The sequence below is a fragment of the Antennarius striatus genome, chromosome 12, assembly GCF_040054535.1.
Source record: "Antennarius striatus isolate MH-2024 chromosome 12, ASM4005453v1, whole genome shotgun sequence".
Lineage (NCBI taxonomy): Eukaryota > Metazoa > Chordata > Actinopteri > Lophiiformes > Antennariidae > Antennarius > Antennarius striatus.
Window position 1 is genome coordinate 7049591 of NC_090787.1, and position 25142 is coordinate 7074732.

General features: G+C 38.9%; 2 protein-coding genes across 6 annotated transcripts in view; both read left to right on the forward strand.

Annotated features, from left to right (window-relative positions):
• Positions 1–4921: 4921 nt before the first annotated feature.
• tmem177 (transmembrane protein 177) lies at positions 4922–6974 on the forward strand. The gene is made up of 3 exons (XM_068329727.1): positions 4922–5003; positions 5328–5594; positions 6082–6974. The coding sequence occupies exons 2-3, from the start codon at positions 5394–5396 to the stop codon at positions 6811–6813; spliced, it is 933 nt and encodes a 310-aa protein (XP_068185828.1). The 5' UTR covers positions 4922–5003; positions 5328–5393; the 3' UTR covers positions 6814–6974.
• A 2129-nt stretch (positions 6975–9103) lies between these two features.
• The window catches only part of ptpn4a (protein tyrosine phosphatase non-receptor type 4a), a 54133-nt gene continuing 38094 nt past the window's right edge, over positions 9104–25142 (forward strand). The window contains exons 1-3 of one of the 5 annotated variants that reach the window (XM_068328997.1): positions 9104–9431; positions 9506–9617; positions 18755–18810. In XM_068328997.1, coding sequence (XP_068185098.1) covers positions 18798–18810 — 13 coding nt within the window. In that variant the 5' untranslated portion in view covers positions 9104–9431; positions 9506–9617; positions 18755–18797. Of the gene's footprint in view, positions 9618–16598; positions 16640–18754; positions 18811–25142 lie in introns of all 5 variants that reach the window. The other 4 variants (XM_068328999.1, XM_068328996.1, XM_068329000.1 and 1 more) reach the window with 4 other exon arrangements.

The window sequence follows — 25142 nt, forward strand, 5'->3', positions numbered from 1 at the left end:
TATATATATATATATATATATATATATATATATATATATACGATCAAACTAAGTCTACCTGTTCATTCATGACTGATAAGCAGCAAATTTACACTGAATATTAAATAAAGCTCGCTAAGGACAGAATGCTACACAATGTACCTTAAATAGTCTGAAAAACGTCTTTACTGATATAGTAAATAGATACATAAATAGAGCTATTTCATGGTAGAATTATTAAATGAATGCAAACACGTGTTCAGAACAACAAATGACACGCATTATCCACATTACTGGCAAATGTATTGATGTTATAGCGATCCCATTACCTGTGAGTGTCAGACATGAGTGTGAGAAATAAGAGACAGATGTAAACAATTCGATTGAAACGAGGAAGTGAGAGAGAGATGTGAGTTTTAACTCAAAAATAATTTGGACAACAATAGTTTAGAAGACATTTACTTTTACTAAGTGGATTAATCGCTCTTTCTAATGTCACTCCTTCTTATAACAATAATGATTGATTTCTTACATGCAATAAGGGTGTCAAACTTCAGGGAACAGAAAGGTGTACATTTGTACAACATCAGAATGTACCGAATATACAGTAGAGCAACGTTCTTCCAGCATGCACTGCATTACCCACACTGCAGGTAAGGACATCGGTTGTATCAGTTGATTTTTAAATGTGTGAATAGGAGTTACATGTTTGTTTTCCTACTGAGTTATTTCAATGCTGTTTGATTAGTTTTGGATGACTTCAAAATCAAACACTGAAAAATGTGTCCCACCCTAGACTAACAAAAAGCAAGCATGCTTAAGCGTGAGAAAGTTTGTGTATTCTATACATGTGACATTCTCTTACTATATTTTAATATAGTTTTTCTTCACTCTTGACTTACAAGAGGAAACCTGAGGCAAACTGTTCAGCTTCTACTTTTGATGTAATATATGATGAATAAAGGCTCCTAATTGAAAATAAAGACATACCTTTGTTAACTTAGCATGAACACAACAGGCAAAATGACAACCTGAGAGGTAACACATGCTATTTCATATACTGTAGTGGAGTATAATCAGTATAATCATGATACGTGAGGTTTCATAATAAATCATCAAAATCAAAATGTGAATCCTGCAGTCCTTGTCAATTACCCTCTTTCATATATTAAATCCAACTTTGGCAGTGGTGATTTAATACCTAGTGAAATATTCTTATGGTGCCGTATGGATCTGAAACATGGATAACAAAAAAACATACAAAACACTGTCTACAAACATTCATCAACACCTTCCTCAGAAGGATATTAGATATCTGGTGGAAAGACAAAGTCAACAATATGGATTTGTGGAAAAAAACAAGTCAAGTCCCCATACATATGCAAATCTGGAAGAAAAAATGGAATTGGATTGGCTTCACCCACCACAAACACCACCCAACAAACCCTGAAATGGAATATGACAATGGGTTACTCCATGAACAGCTGGAGAAGAAGTGTAGAGGAAGAAATGTCAAAGAGTGGGCTCAACTGTAAGTTTGAGTGAAAAGGCCTAAACCGAGTGAAATGGGGGATATTCCTCATAAGCCAATGCACCCCAGAGGAGGTAAGGACTTAAGAAGAAGAAATCATTCTTATGTTTGTTCATCAGTGAGCGGATTTTGTGAGCCTTTAGCTTCCCTCCAAAAAGACCCCATGACTCTTTCATTGAACTGCTCCCTGGTGCACCACTGCTCTCCAGGCGCTTCTACAATCTGTCTCGCCCAGAAAATGAAGCTATGAAGACTTACATAAGAGACTCTTCAGGCATTGGAATAATTCACACATCTTCTCCTTTATGAAAAATAAAGATCACACCCTCTATCTGTTCATTCATTATCAAAAGCTGACCTAACTCAGCTAAAAACTAGAACCAAGGCAGTCACAGCCTGCAACATCCTGCGACATGGCTCATACAATCCTGAAGTCCGCTTTCCCCTGAATTCAAAAATTTACCCTGACCTACTTGCATAGGTCAAAGATCAAAGCTAGTGCTTTGACCTACTGTCACTGATCAAAGCCTAGCTTTGATCTATGGTCTTATTCACACTTGCCTTCTCCCTCGTTTTTCTACCTATTTGATTCCTGAGTGTACAAAAGTTGACATTTGATCTAGGTCTACTTTTCTCAAGATTAAGGTCATCTTCTTACTGTCCTCCCCTTTGCCGCCCGAGTAATGTGCGTTTTGTTTCATCTTTCTATCTGCAACGGTTGCGAAGATATTTGGTGGATTCATTAACTAACGAATGAACAGATGAAAACATGAACACTGACATTCACAATACATCACCGCTTTGAAGCGGGATGTAATAAATACTCTCTTCCCCCAATCCCATCAGTTTTTTGGCCTTCCAACAAAGCTAGCATGTTCTTTCAACTCAACCTCCAACCTAATCTGAAATAAAGTAAGAAAAGAGTGGAAAACACTGTGCAAAACCCCTCCAGGCCAATTAGATCGTCTGTATATAGAAGAGAATATCTGGTTATGCCATTCATCTCAGCTGTTTTCCAGGCTCTTGGTAATGACATCCTCTGAGACATCCAACCAACATATCCATTTCCTATTGTCACATGTTGGACAAAACAAAAATTATTTGTCAAAGACAAAAAAAATTAGACTTCCATCTCACTTTTATTTCACTGAGAAGAGACATGCTGAAGAGATATGCTAAGTTACACCCAGAAAATATCCAAGCAAAAGACAATTGGGAGAAACCCATCTGACTGAGCAGAATGGCCTCTCACACCAAACCACCACTGAAAAAATTTGTCTAAGCCACATTCCACCATCTCTCCCGATATGTCGGGGTTAACACCTGAAACATATAGAGTTTCATCTGTAAGATCAAAAAATTAGATCAAGTTAGCGTCCTCTTATTTTCATTGCATCCAAGTCAACCAGATTCCAAGCCTTCTCTGGGCTCACTCCTCCAGATGAACCATATCATCAATTTATCTCCACCTGCACTTTTGGGATGTCAGCTGGTCAGACTGGGGTCAATTGTCTCCCTCGTTTGTTTTCCAGCAATTTAATGTCTGTTTTGTCTGGACAGGATGATTATAGGAGATAAACAGGTTTTTTTTTTAGATGTATTTAAAGGGTAGACAAGGCCAAACACACTTGAATTCTTCAGCTTAGCGTCCAACTCACATTCATTTATCAATCTGCAGCAGAACTCCTCACTTGATCATTGAGCTTTCCATGTGATGGATTTGGCAGATTTCTGTAGTTTTTTGTTGTGCTATTTGAGCTTTTATACTTATGTTATCTCCTTGTTCCAGTAGGAATCAATAGATAGGACAATAAACTCACTCTTAGATTCATTCCCTGGTCTCTGAATCTGCTAAAATAATGAATGAGCCAATGTGCCATCAAATATTCTATATTATTTCTGTCTAAATCAATTTAGAACCAACACACCCGGTGAGCCTTACTTAGTTACGAGATGGGCTGTATGGATGAATAACTGTAATCTGTTTCGCATCTGTTTGTGTTTCTCCAAGACATTTAAAGGTTAACTGTGTTCCACTGAGGCTTGTATTGATTTAGGCTTTGAACAACTTGTAGGAGGCAATCAAAAGGTGGTGAATTGATTGACTGGGTTAGTGATTTATTCATTCATTGAGAGGTCACTCCACAGGATTGGATGGCAAGTTGGATGCAATCTTAGTTTGTGAATTGACTTCTTTGTGATTGGCACATTCTTCTTAAATTTATTTAGATAATGCTTCTGACATTTGGGTCACCCATTTGAATGCAGTGAGCCATTCTGATGATGTCCATGCAACTATAGCCACGGGAAGACAAATGTGCATGTCCACAACTATTTTATAATCACAGAAATATTTGGAACACTTGCTCACCTTTTGATGCAGATTTTTTCTTAACATACAACAAAAAGTTACAGCTTCCAGCAGGTTCTAATGTGTAAATGGCATACAGCATCGTGGTACATTAAACATCAGTGACATCTGTGTGAGTACTGATTGAGAACACCCATGTGCACATTCATATAGGTGCGCACACACAAGGCACCCTTGACCTCTACCTCTGTTTGGTGCTATCCTTACAATAGGCTACTTTACGTTTATTTTATTCACACTTGATCCATTCAGCCTGGCTTGTTACACACCAAAAGACAAACACTACCTGACTAAGATGTCTCTTATTAGAATGTAATTTTTTATATAGTACTTGCAAAATTAGGTACAAGCCAACAAAATAGCAAGGGAAAACACTAGACATACTGTATGCTTCCAATCTACTGCAAGTCTGACACATGTCTGTCTAAAGAGAATTATGATAAATACTAATGAGTATCATGAAAAGATGATGATGCGTCTTCTTGCATGTGTTCTTGATTAAATTCAGAGGGTGTTTTTTTTTTAGCAGGGGAAGCAGCCAAAGCAAGTGTGAAACTTAGTTGTAAAAGATACATTTGGATTTGGCTGTTGTTAATACAGTATATAAATACAGGTGCATGAAAAATTCATTGGAAAAGAAATTCAATGATACAAAATGATTGCCTTTTTTCTTTTCACACATCCACATACGTGCATGTGTGAAGCAGTACACAGTGACACACACGTCTCTCGCCTGTTTCCATGGAGACAATGGTGAGTTGTTTCTTTCCACTATCAGAGCGTCTGTCTTGATCACAATTCATATGCACCTACTCTTGTATGAAGTACATACATTGCAAAAGGAAAAATTCTTCAATCTTATGATAACAGTCTTAGATACAATGATAATATGGTACTGTCCCGTATTTTGTATGATTAAAAAAACATATTTTAATATATATAAATCTACCAAAACATTATTGGCTAAATACGATTTTTTTTAAAATTCTTCTGTACGTATTACACAAGAACTGCCGTAAAACCACGACTTACGACATACTGTCGTAAAATAGCAAATCGCTTTACGTGCATTTTCTATCCGCCGGAGTTGTGTGTTTGTCCTTGTGAATATTTGAATAGCATGTGAGTCTAAAATGTTTTCTTTGCATACGTTAAGGTTAAGATTGGTAAACTGATGTCACCGAACCATTTCGACAAGATTTAATGCTGCAATGCCTACAACCTTCTTGTGTCTGTTGTTAGCGTAGTCGCTTCAACACGCTGTAGGAACACACTGGTGTTGTGAAGCGTCCATCGGGATGATTAAATTCATGTACTGTATTCAAATGCAGCAAATCACACTTGCTGTACCTGAATTGTGTTTGAAGAAGATGCCCGATCTCTACTAAATCTCTGATTCTACGCTCATCATTTCTACCATAAGCATTCTGTTTGCCTTCTTCACAGATGCCATTTTCCTGAAGTCTGCAGCACCAAAGTGACGCCAAGTCAGTGAAGAAACAAAAACGCGTCATGGCGTCCCGTTTCATCAGGTTTTCTGCGTTTCTTCAGAAGTATCAGACTCCGCTGATAATTACGGGCTGTAGCGGAATCTTTGCGGCCAACCTGTTCTACAATGCTCTCCCTGACGTGTTATTTCGTCCAGTCTATCAGGCCTGGTACCGAGGACAGCCAGTCAGTCTGTCTAAGAAGCTGGAGGATGTTTTCCAGCAGGTAGTAAGAGTTCAGACGTGCACATGCAAAAATCATAACTGAGATGTTTTCTTTGCTCATCACACTTTTTCCTCCTTAATTACTTTTGATACCATTTATATACAGAATACATAATATTTAGATTTTCTTTCGAATAGTGTTAATGGCATTTTTTATTGTTTTTGGGATTTTTTTTCATTTTATATACTGATCTGATCCCTGAAGGGAAATTAATAGCACACTCTAGTTCGCAAATACTTCAAACGCATGAATACCTGTTTGTTTTTACCTGGGCATTACCTAAGTATTGCCATGTATTGATGTACCAATCAGCATTATATTTGAGCAAGAGTTTGTGGCATCAACATGCTTCTTTCAGTAGCTGAAGTAAGAAAAAAAGCAAAGAGAAATAAAAAAAATGTTCATACATTTTACTTATCACAGTGACCAGTGGGAGGGGGGGAAAAAAATCAAAATTCAATATTTGTTCAATGCTTGTCTTCTCTAGGTGATAAAGGAATATAACATCACCTCATCCAAGAATTTCACTGCATTTGCGTCCTTTGGATTCCATCCTGTTTCTGCTGGTATCCCCTGGCTTCCTGCAGGGGCTCAAATTGGTATCCCAGAAAACTTTATCAGCACACCCAACAACCCAAGTGGAATCACCAACCGTAAAGTTCTCATCAATGGCGAAATGGTGGACTGGAGTAGCGATTCTGGTTGTGCTCTGAAGGATGCACTGGTGTTTTCCCTAGATGCACAAAAATTTGCCATTGCTAGAGAAGTGGCATGTTTACAGTCCGGTGGCCCTGTTCTAACAGCTGCTGTTGCCCCATTCTGTCTGGCTGGAACTTGGCTGTACAGCATAGTGTTGAAACAGATGTTTTGGATCCGCACTGGGCCTCCAATATTTCGAGGGATTGCAAATATTGTGGCGCTGGGGCTTGGCACCGTGTCCTACTTCATCACCTCAGATGCTGTCAACCAGTGGATTGACTACAGTTCAGACCGGAAGGCAGCAGGATTGTCCTGTGATTATGCCAAAGGAGGGGTAGAATTTTACGATAAGATTCTGTCTAGGAACAAGACACTAAGGTCTCTGATGGGGGAGAAGGGAGCAAAGATGTATGCTTCCAGTGGGAACTTGTTCCCTGCAAACCTTATCCAGCTGAAACACACACCATACACATCCAGGCGGGAACGAATTCTTACTCTGCTGAAAAACAATAAAGTTTAAAAAAATGGTAAGGAGACTTTTGTGTTCAGAATTATATGTCAACCACTGGGCCTTAAGTGAAGATGTAATGTCATGTCAAAAACTTCTGAATAGACTGAAAAATATCAGTGTGGATGAATTCCTTTGTCAATACTGAACAGCACCAAATCCCAGTAAAAGAAGTTCCAAAAATTGTATTAAAATATTTTCTGAATATTTTGTTGTGGAATAATTTCTGAATTTTTAAATATAAAACAATACTATTAAATTATTTGTAGGCAGATCGGAGTAGGTGATGAAAAGTGTTCTTAAAAAGAAATGAACAGATGATTGTTACAATGCAGATTAATGTGTTATATTTTTGGCTCAAGGAATAAATAGCTAGAACTTGCAAGGAATGATCAGTGTGACACTATCCAGCATCTCAAAAGCTGAAGCACTCTTTCTATTCCCTGTATTAGTCAGGATGGATGGATGGTTGGATGTATTAGTTTATGACCAAAAAAAACCTAATTTTTCCCCTCTGCACTTTTCGCCATAGCCGTCTGTCTTTTTAATTTGAATAAGATTTTGTCCTTGTATAGAGTACCATAGCATATCTTTGTTCTTCTCGTGCCATGTATCAAATAGCCTTCAACAAATTAATGACACTTTGTACCCTCACATCATTTGCATGACCCCAACTAATTTGCCCCTTAATGATAATCTTAGTATGCAGCCTATTGTGACTCAAATTATATAGTCCCTCAGGTCATCTGTCTGCATAATAACGAGTCAAATGTGTTGTTTTAATTACATATTCAATTTTGTACTCCATGAACTGAGCTAAATATAGATGCATGTAATTGACAGTGTTGTAGATAGACATGCAATGACATTACAAAAAAATTTCAAGTAGTCCGTTCCTGAGAAATAGGCGGTAAGTGGATTTACAATCAATTATCCTTTTCTCATACAGCTGAGTAGAAAAAACACACAACATGACAAGACCCCCAAATCTGGAAATTAAAAGCATGCAGATGTTAGACCTGCTGGTGGTAGAAGGATTGTTTTTAATCAGCACAAGCTGGTTTCAGAGTTCTCTGACAAAGCATTCTCTGAATTTGTATCCCTCTGCAAGATGCAGAACTGTCATCCGTTAAAAGGTTATGCAACAGGCTGAGGGCATTTAACATTAGCTTGTCATCAAGAAAAGTTTTCCCTACGTACGTGAACTCAAAATTTTTGGTGTTTGGCTATTTACTTTATTGAAGATTAGGTTAATAAGTTAAAAAAAATTGACAATTGTGTAACTGATTAGGAAGGTTTATATGAAAGAAATGAAGCTTTCTTTGATTATTTAGGTCTACTCCATCATTTTCCAACTACAAAGAGTCTTTTTGTGTATAAATTTCAACAACACTGGGCTTATTGTCTTGCTCTCACCACTCAGCTTCATCCGCTCAATTCATTATATACCAGGCAGTCTTTTATTGCACAATGGTCCATTATTTGAATGCAAGCGGTTTCGTGTTGAGCCACTTGAGGTCACTGCAGCCCACATTACCAATCTCACGACTGCTCGCCTTATTTGACAGCTGTGAATCACAGGGACACGCATAGATCAGATCTGAATGACCAGGCTTGGCCTTGCAGCCAAAGAAAATAATAATAGTAGAAAAAAGTCGTCTCCATTCATCCTGGATTCAGAATAAGTTCAACAATTCGTTCAAATAAAGGTTATATCGCGTTTGTGCGTGTTTGTAATCCATTATCAGAAGTAATTAGGTATGAATTCTGTTATTGTTCCCATCAGTCCCTATACTGTACTTTTAAATAGTATGCAGCCATTCGACTCTTATGGAAAATATTACCTTTGCGTCCATTTAATGTGCGGATGCAGAAGGATTTTGAAAGTGTAAATAAACTGATTAGTACACAACCTAACATAGTATATAGATGATGTATTAACAACGGTGTTCAACATTATTAGATAACATGTATTTTACACATTTCAAGCGTGGACAAGTATTTACGTAGAAACATTTTTAAAGAAAATGTAATGCGTAGTATAGGTATTCAATACGGAATTTATAAAAAATATTTGGACATATTTGACACCAAAGTATATCATTATGGTTTTACAAAAAAAAAAAAAGTTCTAATCAAACGTAAATGGCTAAAATGTGAAATATCCTTATTTTATAGCTGTTCTTGTATCTTCTCGCTCGAAATGAACCCGTGCGCCTCCTCCCGCCTGCCCCCCCCTCCCGCCTGCCCCCGCCCCTGCGCGCCGCTTTGCGCCATTACGTCGCTGCTCTAATCGCGACTGTGCTGCAAGGCAGACAGGCAAAGTAGATGCAGAGAGCAGGGAGAGCTGACAACAGCGAGGACTTCATATTGGGACAGCCAGAAACGCATTATTTGCCCATTGTATGACTCGAAGTCTAAATATTTTCGACTTTAATATTTTTTGGTCGCATTTATTTGTTTTTTACGCCTGCATGGGAATATATTTTTCATATCGGGACCTGAAATGACTGCTCGTCACCGTGTCTAGCCAATGGTTACCGTGAGGGCTCCCGTCTTGTGGATTATCCGTCGTCGCCGAGCAAGTTACATGGTTGAGCCCGGAGGAGGCCCCGCTCTGCTGGATGGATGTGTGTGAGGCAGCGCCGGACTGCGAGTACTGATGAAGACGGTGGTAATGATGATGCTTTGCTTTCATCGGCAGAGGGTGATTTGATCTTGGATGTTCGGGCTGTATTGCCCCCACACAAACCATTTCCTCACACAGAATACATATATTCCCTAAAAACTGGACGCCCCTGGAGCAGTTTATGACGGTAAGAAAGACTCTCATTCACAGGCCACTAGTTAAACAGCCAGTTGACGTTAGCTAGCAAGCTAACTAGCTTAGCGCTGTCACTTTTATCCAAGTTGCTCCCCCCACAGCTAAAAGGGCTAATGCTGCCAAATTACATTAATAAAACAGTAGCTCAAAGGATATAATTTGCTTTACCCTAGTGTCTATTTGAATGGGCTCATATATATTAAAAAAAAAAAACATATTCTACATATTTATTACACAACCTGATTGGTTGTGTTGGTCGCTTGTTAGCTAGCTGTTTTTCAATCCATTCAATATCTCACAGCTGTGAAATAGCAGCTAATCCAGTGTGCGCAGCATTGGTATGCATTGAAAGGTTTATTGAATGACTGCAACTTTGGTTAACCTTCCTCCAGTCGACATTAATAATTTAGTTTAATAGGTCTTTAAAGAGCCAATTCATTATGCAGTGGACAATGAGCCCTTTAATGACATAGTCCAGTTGACGTTCAGTGCATCGTCAGTTCTGTTCCGGATGAAGCAATAAAGATGACATTCCTTTATCATAAGTAATCAGCTTTAATTGTTTTTATTGAATGATTTATCCTGATGTAATTTTGATGTAATTGTTGTATGAAAGCTATTTGTTTTATTTATTTTTTTATTTTTGCTTTATTACAGAGTAACAACAGCGTTAGATGAATATAACGATTATAGAGCTGGATACATTTATATCCCATCGATGCAGGGTTCATCATTCATTGCTAAATAATTTGTGAATCGTCGATTTTTTTATTTATTAATAAATGCTCTCATGGCACATCCTAAATATGTTACGCGACAGGGCCCATTATGGATGAGCTCTTTAATTGCTGCATGACGCTATTGCTTACTTGCAATATTGCAAGATTGCAGTATTTTTCATTTATTTGCGAATAACACGACGGAAAATGACTCATGTCTACCGACCGAAAAGCTGTCAGCTATGTGGTGTTAATGGATGTGAGGCTGATGAGGCGTCCTCCTTTTTTCGATGACGTAATCCTCCGCCGTCCGTGCCACATCTTTTGGGTCGCAGTCGGCTCCTGTGCTGCCTGCTGCTCGCCGGTCTGCTGCCGATGCTGAGATCATATGGCCCCTGCTCTGTCTTGTTTGTCTAGCCTCTATGTCCCTCCTTGGAGCAGTCTTGTCCGTTTTTTTCTGAATTGTGCAATAACTTTACAGACATGGAAATTAGACACAGTTGGTTCTGAATGGGAGGTACAGTACTTGTGAATGAAATCCAATACCTGGATTGGTCCTCTGGGGATCTCCATACCAGATATTTCAAAAGTGTGGTTGGATGCACCCAGAGGTCCATTGAGGGGAGGCCAGAAGTAACCCAAACCCCTTTAAAAACATTATTTTAAGATTGAATTGTTCTGATGAAACACTTCCTGGCCATGCATATCGTCATGTCTTTCCTCTTACCTGTATTTGGGTCACAGTGATAGCAGGCCAAGTGCAATATTCCAGATGAGCATCTTTCTCCCCGGCAACGTTTTCCAGCCTATCCTTGGGGAGCCCAAGGTGTTCCTAGACCAGATATGTGAACCTTCTGAGGTATCCAGTTCTGGGGTGCTTCAGGTTCTCTTCCAAATGTTTTTGAACTATTTTATGAAGGCATCCTTGTTCTCAATCTAAATATACATGAGAATCCCCATCTGAGGTTAATGGTTGCTCAAACTGAAGTGTACAGTATATTGGGGAAATATGGTCTGCTATTTTGCACATGCTAGTTTTGGCCAACATTCCGGGATGTTCATTTACACTATAGAATAGCCTATACTAATAATGTATATTAAAACCGTGACAGTAAAGATTAATTTGCAGTTATATTTGGGTAAAGACTTGAGGCTCAATCATTTAGTTTTTTCTCAAGGCAGAGTTTTTGCATGCTCGGGCCAAGCCAAGCTTGTTTTTGGACATTTTGACATGCAGTCTGACACACTGTAAATTCGCCAGTGGTGCACTGAGGAGAATCCTGGAGTGAACTCTAAATTTATTTGCTTTGGCTCTGCCCAAACATAAAGAAATCTTGATTTTTAAAAGAGGATGGACTCAGCTGGTGAAGATTAACTTGCCTCTGGCAATCATTCTTCTTTACTGGAGCAGTACACCTGAACCTGCCATTCCAATGGTGTACAGAGGAAGTGTGTGTTTGTGAGACAACAAATAGTCAACAGCAAGAGATAGAATGCAGAGGATATGGTTCTTGAAGCAGGGCCTCAGGTGTGGCAGGGGTAATGGGGATTAACCACCCTTCTTATCAGGGGCCAGGGAGATTTAATGGGAGCAAGTTAAGACTTTAGGGTTTAATAAGCAAATTCTTCAAATGTATTTTTAGATGTGTTGCAAAGGAAATTCATGCTTTACCTTTGCTACTGCAATACAGTTCAAATTCTCAACATATGATTGAATTTGTCAGCGACACTCAAAATAAAAAATAATTTCTACTGACTGTCTTTGCTTGCTTTATTTCAATTGATTTGGTCTTGGGGGTTAGCCTGCAGATCTGTAGTATACACTGCAGTGTGGGAAACTTGTTCAGAATTGGTTGGTGTCAAATACAATGATTTGATATCGGTTTTTGTAATCCCAGAAGAAATTGCATATTCCTCTGGGATTGATATTGTATGTTAGTCTGTATTGTTCATTTACCAATCACATAACCTAATTGATTTGTTTGATCAGAGGTTATTAAGCTATTAAATGCTATTAACTATCTATTAACTATCATTGGCTGGTGGATGTGCAGAAGCTGTAAATGATGATGGCTTCTAGTTAAGCATCTTTAACAATCCCACATATCAAAGAAGTCAAAGGTCGACTATTGTTCCTTCTGGTTTGAAAGGATGAGATGTGCATACACTCTGGGATGGGCAAGGACCACAGAAAATTATCTATTTTATGTAAGACATCACTGTTAATTAAGGATTGTGCAGGCTGTTTTTATGAATCCATTATACAGAGTACTATTTTATTTTGTCTTGGAGATGTTTTGGTATTCGTGGTGTCTTCAAAGGAGAATGTCATGGTCATGCACCCTGAGATTTGGTTCCCTCCCTTCTTGTTTCTCACCTCTTGACTTTGAGTCATCAGCTCTTCCTCTCTCTATCTTTGCCCGACACCTTATGTCTGTTTAGTGTTAACATTGGAAAGGCACACCCTCAGCATGGTGCTCAGTCGTGCTGACAGCTAAGTATTGGTGTTAACTGACAGTGTTAGAAAGAAGACTGCTGGCTGGCTGCTGCAGGCGAGATAAATTATCAGGCTTCAAAAACTCCACTATTTACGTATCTTAATTTGGTAGTTTGCACTGCCTAAATAGTTATTAAAAAAAACATTAACTTCACTCACTGTATTAAAGGATTTTATTCTCTGTTAATATTTTGGTGGTAAGTTTTTTTCCACAGATATAAAAACTAATACCTTTGGTATTTAGAAAAAAATCTTGTGTGTGTTTCAAATTTCTCACCAGACCCTCTTCTTATTTTAAACAAGACCCAGTTCTCTGACCTGTGCTGGCTGTGGGTGACAGCTCTTTCATAGAACAGTCAGTTCAGATTTAACCAAGATGACCAGCTGCCTGGCCATTCTATAATAACCCAATGGAAAACTCACAGTCCTATTTGCAGTTGAGAAACACAGTAAGCAGAGCACTAAAGACAGTTTCACTATTTCAGCTACCAGTCACTGTACACTGCCCTCAACTGTTGCCAAGTTTCTGATTTCACACCAGTTCTTAGTGTAGCTTGCAATATTTCTGATAATTCTGAAATGTGAGCCAAAAATCATTACTGTATTTTTTTCAAATGTGCTAAATTTGTAATAAGTATGGCATAGTGTATTAGCCTCTTCATTTCACTACAATTGTCATGAGATACAGCAGTATCATACCATCAGAAGTCCTGTTATAGTTGTGAACCAGCCAAGCAGCAGTCCATTCACATAAATATCCATTCAGATACAGTGGCTCAGAGAAAAGCAGCTAGTTAGCAGTGTGGTGATGGGGTGGATATCCCTCAACTTCTCATTGAAAATCATCTCCCAAACCCTAAACACAGCTGTGTTTATTTTGTGCAAAGTAGCCCATCTCCACACCAGGAGCATGGTGGCGCGGCAGATTTGGATCAAAATGGAAAGCGAGTAGTGCTGTATTTTTGGTAATGCCTACGTTCTGATTGGTAGGAAAAACAGCAGCAGTATAAGACCAATAGTATTTAGGGGGGGTAATAAATAGATGAATATAAATCAGGGGAATGGTGTAAAATGAAAGGAAATCTAAGCAACGTAAATAAATAACTCATGCAGCTGTTGAAGAATATTGAGACATTGGTGCGATATCACCTGAAATTTACCTGAAGGGGCAGCATGGATGTTTACCTAGTTTTTTCAGACCACTTGTTTGTGGGAGTCATGTGACCCTTTAGTACTCATTTTAAAAGAGCTTTGATTTTTTGGGGGGAGGATTTTCAGCTGTCCTTGTGTCACCTTTCATTTGAGATGAGATCAGAAACACTCCATCAATCCGACCGTCCGTCCGTCCATCCATCTATCAGTCCGCCTGTCCATCCATCCAACCATCCATCCATCCATCCATCCACCCATCCATCCATCCATCCATCCATCCATCCATCCATCCATCCATCCATCCATCCATCCAACTATCCACTCCTTCTCATCCACTCTCTTTCTAGCATGAGCATATCTTGATCATGCACAACTAATCAGGTAAAGCGGCACATTATATTAATCGTTCGCTCTGTTAGTGGGCAGTTATAATGGATTAATTAGCTGAAACAGCATATTATCCTTCCAGAGCGAGGCTCTAGGGAGAGACGCCATGTTTCTTACTCAAGTGTGGTAGATTTTGCAGATTCGATCATAATTTTATATTTATTGTGACGGATTTGTGCTTGTGTTTTTTCACAAGGGCACAGGATTCATATTTTCTCTGACATCTTCAGGCTCACATGTATCATCAATAGCACCCCTGCATGTCTGTCTATGCGCTCGTGGGATCAAGACAGTGCAGCATAAAGGCATCGCCGTATTAACATGATTGTTGATAGTTGTTGGATATCAGATGGGTAGAAACAGACGTGGCCATCCCATTAATGGAGCAATACGGGAAAGAGGTGGTGGGACAGGTTTGCAAAGATGTATGGATGAGGTGTCTGATTGACCTCAATGAATGGATGGAATAGACAAAACAAATGGATATTTGTGGCTTTCAGTTAAAAATATACATGTATATTTTTCATAGCAAATTCAAATATTAATGTATTTATATGTCGCTTTCCAAAATCACCATTAGAGACAATTTAAATAAAATATCTAGTTCTTTTGTTCAATTAATGTTTGCACTTTATTATTATTAGAAGTGTCATTTCTTTATTTGACAATTTTTTCCTGTTTGTCATTTCAAATGTTATCTGCTTGAATGCATCAGCTTGTTTGAAATGTGTTGACTTCAGGAGCCTTTCTCAGATTAGTCGCTGAGTTCCATGATAGAGAACTTATGCATAACTTCTTAAAAGAAGTTATGCATTTTTGCTTGGTAATGCTCAAAAAATACTCATCAGTTCCTGGGCAGTTGGGGCCACTATCTGTCTTTGATTATAAATTTTTCTTTCAAATATTCAGTTCACTGTGCATTTCTCATTGCCGCTATCTGCTAATAATGATGAGAAATAAACACTGAAACCACAGCGTGAAATATTTAGTCAACCAAATATTAGACTTAGACTTAGATTTTGGCCCAATCACAATTTCTTTTTTTAATTCCTTCCTACCCTAATTTTTCAGTGTCCCTCTAAACTGAGTCACAAAGAGTAGTGTTGCATACATGATTGCTTAAAATTCAGCCCTGATTGTATTTTTGTGAAGTGATAACGATATGTTTCCTACCTATGCTGTTTTAGGTATTAATGGCAGCTGTGTGTCTGTCAGTGGTCCTTTACCACTCCCTCTGACTTGAGTATGTTGGCAAGCAGGTCAGAGAGTGATATGATCATGTTTGACTTTACAGGGAGGCTGTTTGTTCAGTTTGGACACAGGGTTTATGGTTTATTTGAATTTCTGTACAGACCAGAGATGTAGTTAGAACTTTGCACAACCACGCTGGCAAACACAACACATGAGTGATGGAAATTAGTTGAACCAATCTACCTAGAATAAGATGGAAACTGCCCTCAAACTGTCTTTGAAGCACCCTTGAGTTGATGAGATTGGTCCTTCTTGGCCACAGCATGTTATTATAGTATAATAAAAAAAGCCCTGGATGATATGAACATACCTGAAAAGAGGAGTCCTCCAGCGACCACCGCCTCTGTTTTAACACTCCTCAGGTATGCGAAGACTCTTTTCTCAAGAGTTATTCTCCAGCACGTCTTAACTTGTTCGTCCTTTACTATCTTCCTTCCCACTATCCCCCAAAAATGCCTCTACACAGCAACACTAAATACAACCCTAACACAGACCTGAGCACATTGTTTGATCAGCAAAGACTTTTAGATGTGTTGCTGACTGCTTTTTATGACCCGCTGCTGTGTCAGATCCTCAGGTCTGCCTCTGAAACGAATGCTCATAGAAACAGGTTTGGGGTCAAAAGACAGTTGCTTAAGAATAGCGATTCCTAGCTAAAAATACACTGCCTGCTATGTTCTCAGTAGAGATTCCCCTCACATAGGGCAATCAAGGTTTCATTGTTTATTTTTTTTAAATCTGTGGTTCTGACTTTAAAATGAGTGCTTTAAAATTACTCATTGAGGTTTTTTTCCCCTAAAGTTTAGCTCAATTGCTTACAATTGTGTTGACATCAGGTGGGTATAAAACCAACCTCTGCATTAATAATAGTAAATTTGTTATATTTTGGTTCTGTCACACTGAAAGAGTAAAACCAGTTACTTTAAGTTTTGTTTAACACTGCATTTCCTGTCCCTGTTTTTTTCAGACCCACAGACTTCTGTGCAACACAGAAGTTCAGCCTACATTGTAAGACCACGTTTTATCCGCAGCTTGTTTTGCTTGGAGAATTTCTGAGGAAGTGCAATGGGATTCCATATCCAACTCAAACAAGCGCATAACCATTAGTCTAAAAACAAGACATTAGTCCCGCTGCTTTTATTTCACACTGCTTCCAATTTTGGCTCTTATTGGTGTGTGTTCTAATTCCTACCTTTCCTGGACTTCAGTTCTATTCTGCACGGCCATTTTAGTGATTTTTAATCTCTTTCTTATTTCTGTCTGCCCATAATTTCCTCTGCATAATCAACAAGTGTGTGGCAAACCAAAGACTACATACACAGTAAATAAAGGATGTGAAAACATCAGTGACCATGTGAGATGATTCAGTGAAGGAGCACCACGCATAAGGTTACAAAGGCTGATGGGCATGCTTTTTTCAGAGGGTGTGTTCACCTATGAGAGCTTTGATTCACTTCCTGTGTTTTTTATTGACATCTGAGTCGAACCTCTCGCAGCCTGAGGATAGGAACAATCATCTCCTCCAGCTGAACATTTTACCCATAATAAAGGGCTCTTTTCTAGTACCACACAGTCACGACTGCACTTCAAGACAGAAACTACTAAAAATTTATAACATCCTGCTAAAATCAATTCAGGAAGTGTTCAGAGGTCTTGAGTTTATCCAGTGAGTACAGCGGGGCAGTTAGGGTCACTGTGGAAATATCATCTGACCAAAGCAAGCTAAATTCATTTGGCTTTTACTGCTATGTAAGTGGTTAGCACAACTGGCTAAATGAGGACTCATGAATTTGTTCTGAGTGACTTGGTATTAAATATATAAACTGTGACTCATCTTGCGTAGTTGCCAGCTAGCTAGCTAGGTGTTTATTATGTAGATTCATTCATTCATCCGTGGGTCGTGGAGTGTTGGAGCCTATCCCAGCCAACCGGGGACGTTAGGCAGGTTAGACTCCGGACACCAGTGTAACACAGAGCCACATGGAGCCACACAGACAAGCATGCACACATGCTGCCCTGGTTATTATTTATGTACAGTATGTATTATTAGTATTATGTACTGTGCTAATAAATAGTAAGCAGGAGGTTGAATACGATCCTTGTGGGCAATTTTGGTTGGATGCAAATGTCATATGAATAAAGGTTTTGTTCTTTTAAATGTTCAGGTTTATTTCAGTACATTGCCAGCAAGTTTGAACAGAATTTTAATCTGCTCAATTTTGTTGTCAAAGATTTGCTTAATTATTACTTTGTAATTCTTTCTAATTTTCTGTATCAAAAAACAGTTTGACACAATGTTCAATAAGTAGCAGCTTTTTTATTACATCTGCGAAAGTATTGATTGACAATACATTTAGAGATCTATAATGGTGCAATGCTAATTGTTTTCCTTAAGAATTTCAATATTTTTGGGGTGAATCTGGGAGGCTCATTTCATTTAAGTATTCTATTTTTGAACTCAATAAACTAATCTTCACGCCAAACGAGTAATGTTGAAACTGTCGAGTGGACATTCAGTTGGTTTGTCATTGTTTCGGTCTATTATTCTATTTCACTATTTCTGCTGGTTGGTTACAAACCGTAGCTGCTGGGCTTTTCTGTGGCCATTTGTCTAGATGTTTCTGCGTGTCTCACAGCTCTGGGTCCACACCAATCCACTGCAGGAAAAACAAATTGCAGTCATGTGATTTTTGCACTGTCAGGTCCTGTGTGTTTCTCTGTGTGTATGTGTGTATGAGCTTATATGTGGGATCCATGTATGCAGACAGGGAGCGCAACGAACTTCGGACGAACACAGACACAGACACACAGACACAGACACACAGACACAGACACACACACACACACACACACACACACACACACACACACACACACACACACACACACACACACACACACAGACACACACACACACAGAATTGGTGTGTATGTGGACGTGTGTCTGTGTGTGCCTCAGAGATGAGAATGAGAGGATGGAGACAACATGAGAAGAGGATTGTGTGTTATGTGTGTGAAGGAGAAACAGGCAGCGTTGCTGCTCTTTTTCTAGGGCAGGCAGTGAGGCAGCAGGGAAGGATAATAACAGAAGCTGTTACATTCTTGTGGTTTCTCTGATTTCAGCATGAGGCAGGGGGCTGGCTCTGGCTGACTCACGGCTGCCAGCATGGAAGCTACCCGTAAGAACACAATACATGACATTTCTTGGACATTTTTTTCTAAAACACAACTTACAGGACTCTGTGAGCCTCCACGAAATCCAGCACCTCACACTCAGATGTAAACCTAGCTGCTGTTTAAGATTAATGGAACCTGGCACTATGGGCATAGGCAAAACTATTACTTTATAGCTTATGAGGATATGTTGAGGACCAGCCATTGCTTATGCTTTACTGGTATAACATTTCTGCTTGCCAATGTCTAATAAGGACAGAACCTTTGTTTTAGTAAGTTTTGATATCATACCAAAGACTTCATACACAGTTGAAACCCATAGAAATATGTAACTTCAGTCAAGGCATGAGTACATTTCATGGTCACGAGCTGCTGTAATTTCCAGGAGATCAGAGACTTATGTTCACACTGCAGTTAGAAGTGACCCAATTCCGGTTTTTCTTAAATCTGATCTTTTTTTTCCTTTTTTTTCACTTTCATCTTTTTCTGTGGCTTGGATGGGGGTTTGGATGTAAGTCAGAATTTTCACGATTGGATTTTTGATTCTCATTCCTGATGGTTCTTTATTGTGGTTCTTGTGAAGAGTGGAGTCAAAATAGGCCACTTGATTATTTTTCAGCGTACTAAAAAACCTTCATATAAACTCATATGCACAAAGAATGTATTATTCTTTCTCTACTGTAGATATCTTCTAGACATTCAAGCACAAACTCGGAACAAAGTTTGTTGATCTCCTGCTTTCCCATCAGTTATATGTTTAGCTTCTTGCTGATTGAAGCAATGAATTTGCTGTTGTTTACTGCTTCTAATCACGTGTGATTTTCTGGCCTCGGCCTCCAGCCATGCTGGATGATGCTGCTGATCCCATGACCCCCGCAAGATCCTCCATGGATCTTGCGGAGGTAAATATGAATTCTTCATTAATCACAATTCATTATCCACATGTGGAACTTAAATTGGAAAAGTGCAAGCTATGTTATTTTAAACAGAAATTCCTTGCCGTGGTTGTTGTGTAGAACTGCCCAAACTAAGAGGTTCTTTGTTATAGATCTGAACCTCAAACATTAATGATATTTTCCTCACAATATTTCACACAGACTAAATACTGAAATGGTACTTTTTGCTTTTTAGTATTTGTAACTTTTATTTTTTGTATTTCCTTAATTTCCATGGTTGCAAGTTATTTTGACTCATTATGTGAGTAGAATTTGTTCAAAACCCATCAACTTATCTTGCTTATCTTAAAAAAAACCTTATATTTCACCATACACTATTTTAAATGAAGCTTCAGGAATAATAAAATGACTTCTTTGTAAGTTTCCCTAGTGAAATGCACCTGTGATGACTGATTCCTGAGTATGTCATGTTAATATTAAAACCACACCATTATTTTTTGTACTATTAGCAAAATTTGTCCTCATTAACTCACACACACAAAAAAAACAGCACAACGATCTGGCACGCCTTTTTTCTTTTACTGTTTGGTGAGCTGTAGCCTTTTATAATCATGCGGTAGTCTGTATCAACATTGCATAGTTTTTATGAGAAAAGGCAGTCATTATTGTGTCAGGGCTTTGACTCTACACCGTCGACTGAGGGTAATAGAAATTATGTCAAGCACCCCTCACCCCTATATTTGTACCAGCCACTGAAGTGTGTGCCTCAATATATTGAATAAGGAAAATTGCTGTTCTGAAAGGAAATAAATCCAGCCAGACACAATTTTTATCCCGTTAGCCTCCGGACGTTCATAAAAAACAACTAATTGCTTTCTTAGTATTTCTCACCTGCAGCAAACCTTATTTCATGTTGTGTGGAAGCATTGTACAGGCTGTGAGGTGATTGTCAGGTGAGCCTACGCGTTTCTGTTTCTGACCTGTTTACCGACCACAATGTGTTACGCCCACCTCCATCTCTTCATCTGATCTTTTTCATACAAGCAGCGGTACAGAGACATTCCCTAACACCTCTCCCACACACATGCTTCTTGTTATGTGAGCTATATAACACATTCAAACAAGCTGTTTAATCATCAACTCCATGCTCTAATCACTGCTGCCACTTGGCATTGTTTGCCATGTAACCAGGCCTGTAACTATTGAGCATTGTTGGAAAGCAGTTTGCAGCTATTCCACTAAAGGATATCAAATATAATGATTTCATATTTGGGTATTTTGCAGGTATTGTATCTTGAGCATTATCCAATCCTACTGGCCACATCCCTTGAGTGATGCCAAAATAGGACTATAGCAACATAGTCAAATAAAAACACCACTGGATTTGTGTGTGAGTGTACTGGCAGATAGAAAAAAGTCATAAGTGGACCATCATTTATTTTATAGACCACAATGTTAAAGTCATTCAGATTTAAAAAGATGGTGGTGGTCACAAAATAGCTTGAAGGTAGAGATGTGGAGTTAAACTCACACAGAGCCTGCTAAATTATGCATGAAGCAGAATCCCTTTCATCAGCAATCTAGAGCAGACTTTAAGCGCACAGTATGTCCCATCCATGGATACGCACACACGCACGCACGCACGCACGCACGCACGCACGCACACACACACACACACACACACACACACACAGACACACACACAGACACACACAATGGTCATACCAGGTACATCTCTGTAAAAACAGGCTGAGCGTATGCTCAGTAGGTGCTAGGGATGTAGCAATCCACAATTTCAGTAATGGAATAATAGAATATTCTGACCATTAATTGAGCAATGGAGTAAGAAATATTTCATGTTCAGAAATATTTGCCTCTTAAACGAGCAACTACAGTAATTTGAAAATAAAACATACTGATCTGTCTCTGCAGCATCATCATTGTACTTGTAACATTTTCCCTAAAGAGTGTAAAAAAAAGTGTATTGAAGTGCAAAAAAAATCCACCTCACTTTTTCTTTTAACTCAAGCAATTTTCTTCTTGTTCTTGCATTTTTGTAGTCTGCACCTCACATTCTTGTTACAGGAACAGCAAAAGCAAATGCAGTGTGCCACAGAAAGAAAGTATCCTTGTGAAACCTTGTGCCCTGTGTAGTTAACTGGTGTGTACTTATGATTCAGTTCTTCAAAGATGGAAGAGGTTTATCTTTCCTCCGTTGTGTCCCTGTTTTTCACTCCCTCTTTTTTTTTTTTCAACGGGCACCCCCTCTCTCACTATGTATCTCCTGTTCTTTCTTTGTCTTTCACTTTCTATCACCCGCTCTATTCAAAGTGGCAGGCTGCCCATCTTAGTCTTGAATCAGCTCCAGGTTTCTGCCTATTGAAATGACCATATTTTCCCCCACTCTTGTCAGAAATCACTCACGAGGAGGTTGTTGGACCTCTGTGGAATAACAACTGTTTAGATCTGGAGCGTGCATAGATGTATTTCTGATGCGCTATATAAATAAAATTGACTGGATTTGAAATTGACTTAAATGTCAGCAACATTAAGTGATCCAGTCATTGATTAAGTGATTGAACCATTATGGTAATTGTAAGTTGTATAATGATGTCATTTTCCACATGTAACCATAACTTACTTTTAATTGTGAAAAATAAATCATGCTATCTCTCGTGACCTTTGGAGGGACACATTTCATTATAAACTCGATAAGGAGGAGAATGTGCAGTTTCCAGGAAAATGACAGAATTGAGTCACCTCCAAAGGATTAAGGTGACGGTATGCAGCCTTTTCTCAGTACTCTTTCTTCTGCTACCTGCTGCCTGTCTGTCATTCTAAATGTCAACCATGGTCTAATCCTGTTTCTCAGCAAAGAGCAAGAATAGAACGCTACTGAGAAAAACACCTTAAGCAGTGAGAGTGAAGTCAGGTAACTAATGAGATTGTTTGAAATTTGATGACTCCTGATTGGGTTAATGTTCGCTTGTCGCTATCGGCTACAGTAAGGTTTAGGAATAATCAGGGATTAGGTAAACCGTGCAGGCATCATGAAACTTCTCACAGGCTGGCAGTCTTTTATTTATTTATTTATTTTTAAAGAATTTCAAATTTTCTGACAAGATATAAGTGTATTTATATCTACCCTGTCATGGTCTTCTTTGTCACAAATGTAGGAGAGAAAACAAGTCTCTACCATGTTCTGAATAAAAAAGAAAACAGTGGATTAACCTGACCAATTTTTCTGGTATTCACATAATAAGAAGTTAATCTACTCTGAGTCTATATTGTTTATTGTACCAGCAGTTATTTGCATTTTTCCTGTGATTAAATCCTATAGCTCTGTCTGCCTGATTGTACCTTGAACCCCACATCATTGAGTTAGCAGTCAGGTCAGCTTCTAAACCTTTATGAGCACTCCTGTACATTCAGATGAATGCTTGAGCTTCTTTCACATGATCCGTATCAAAGTGCTTAACTGTGTAAGTCTGTTGTTATGGTTCGGAGCATTGATGGTCCGACACAGTAACTGCTTAACAAAATCCCTACCCTAATGTTTAGACTTAAATGATGGAGTTGATGATCAACAACCTTAGTTGCTCAGAAGAAAATAGTTGGCATTGACTGACTAGCTCCTCAACCTGACCTGCAATAATTACAATGCAAAATAATGATAGTCATTAGATGAAAAAGAATTAAAACAAGAAATTATGCAAATGCTCAAGATTAAAACCCGGATTGTCCGAGGGATATTCGTCTGACAAGGCTTCCACTTAATTCATCCAGACCCTGCACTCGGTAAAGTGCAGTCTCATCAATCTCTTTGATGACAAAAGTTAATTCTAGCCCTAATAACAGGCCTATCATTCCCCCTATTACAGTAAAAGGCTTTGTGGTCTGGAGGGAAACCTCTCACAGTCCAGTTTTGGCCCACAGGCCACCGTTTGGCCTGGTAGATATACCACAAGTAAACACACATTTGCATAATCTTAAACTGTTTTGATGCAGAACAATTAAGATCAGCTCAGTGCACAAACACCTGAATGTGTATGCGTTTCCTCGCTTGCAGATGTGCATTGTTATGTGTGTTTGGTGCATGCCAGGCTTTTTTATACTCATATCGATCCTATACACAGATACACACACACAAAGGCGTACTGACACACACACACACACACACACACTTGCAGAAGAATGTTAAAATGTTAAACAGATTTATTGCAATCAAAGCAACACCATGCACTACAGGTGCAGCACAAACAAAAGCTGCATAACACCTTGTGAATGATGATCGCTGGATAATGACCTCAAACCAATTCTTAATACTATTCTGTAGTTTTTATGATGAAACTGTGATGAATTAATGCATTCAGTTTATTACTTGGGTTAAACCACAACATAATTTCCTGACTAAGACCTAAAGGGAGATATGATTAAAAGTAACGTATTACACATTCACTTTTGAATGAAAAGGTGCAAGTGTTGCTGCAGTTCTCATTCATGTAGCTGAGCTAAGGTAGCAGCAGGCGTGCGTGTGTGTTTGTGTGTGTGCGTACATATGTGTGTTATTGTGTGTATGTGTATGCTTAGTGCAGAACACCTGGCCTCCCTGCCAGTGGAGCAGGAATGTGCAAGGTTGAGGAGGATGCGGGTGGAAATTTGCAGCGTGCTCACAACACGACCCCTGGTAACATTAAAAGGTGGCAGCGTCAGCAGGAAAGGAAAAAATCAGGGGAATGTGCTGCTTTAATCAACCTTGCATCTGTGTTTCTGTGTTTCTCAGTGGTTGTTACTGGTGTATTACCAAGTTACTGAGGCAAGGAGGTCCTCTTCACTCTCATGTTTCCAATCTGGTTGCTCTTAATTTGGTCGATAAAGGCCTTTATATTTAAATAGACATTAAGTCTTCTCCAAATAATGCTTTTGTCCTTCGGAGTTTACCTTCTGGTTTCCTATTATTTTGTTTTTGCTCAGAAATTGAAATAGTATGAAAGCCATGTAGCAAATAAATCCTTCACATCTGCATGTTGCTGTATACGATTCTCTTCAGAAACTGCAGATTTTTTTGCATCATGGAATAAAGCAAGCCTCTGCACATGCGCTGAACGAAATGGGATGTGCCACCTTGCTGTGGTTTCATTATAGACGCTCTGGCCGTAATGCTGTTGGTGTAATTAGACAAAGGTGTTTGGAAACTTTCTGTCAGGTTCCTGAATAGAGGAACTCTGAATGCCAAACTACAAAACAATAGAAAATTACATGATAGTTCCAAGGGAAAGATGTATAGAAGGCCAAGCTAGTTCAGAGAAGAGCAGAATGAGGGGGGCAGCAGCGATGGAGGTGGATGTGCGTCGGCAGATGAGTCGTCTAATTCAGCTGGAAAAGCTTATCCTTCACCGTTATCTGCGTCTTTCAGTAGTAATCTCTTACAGGTGTTGGGT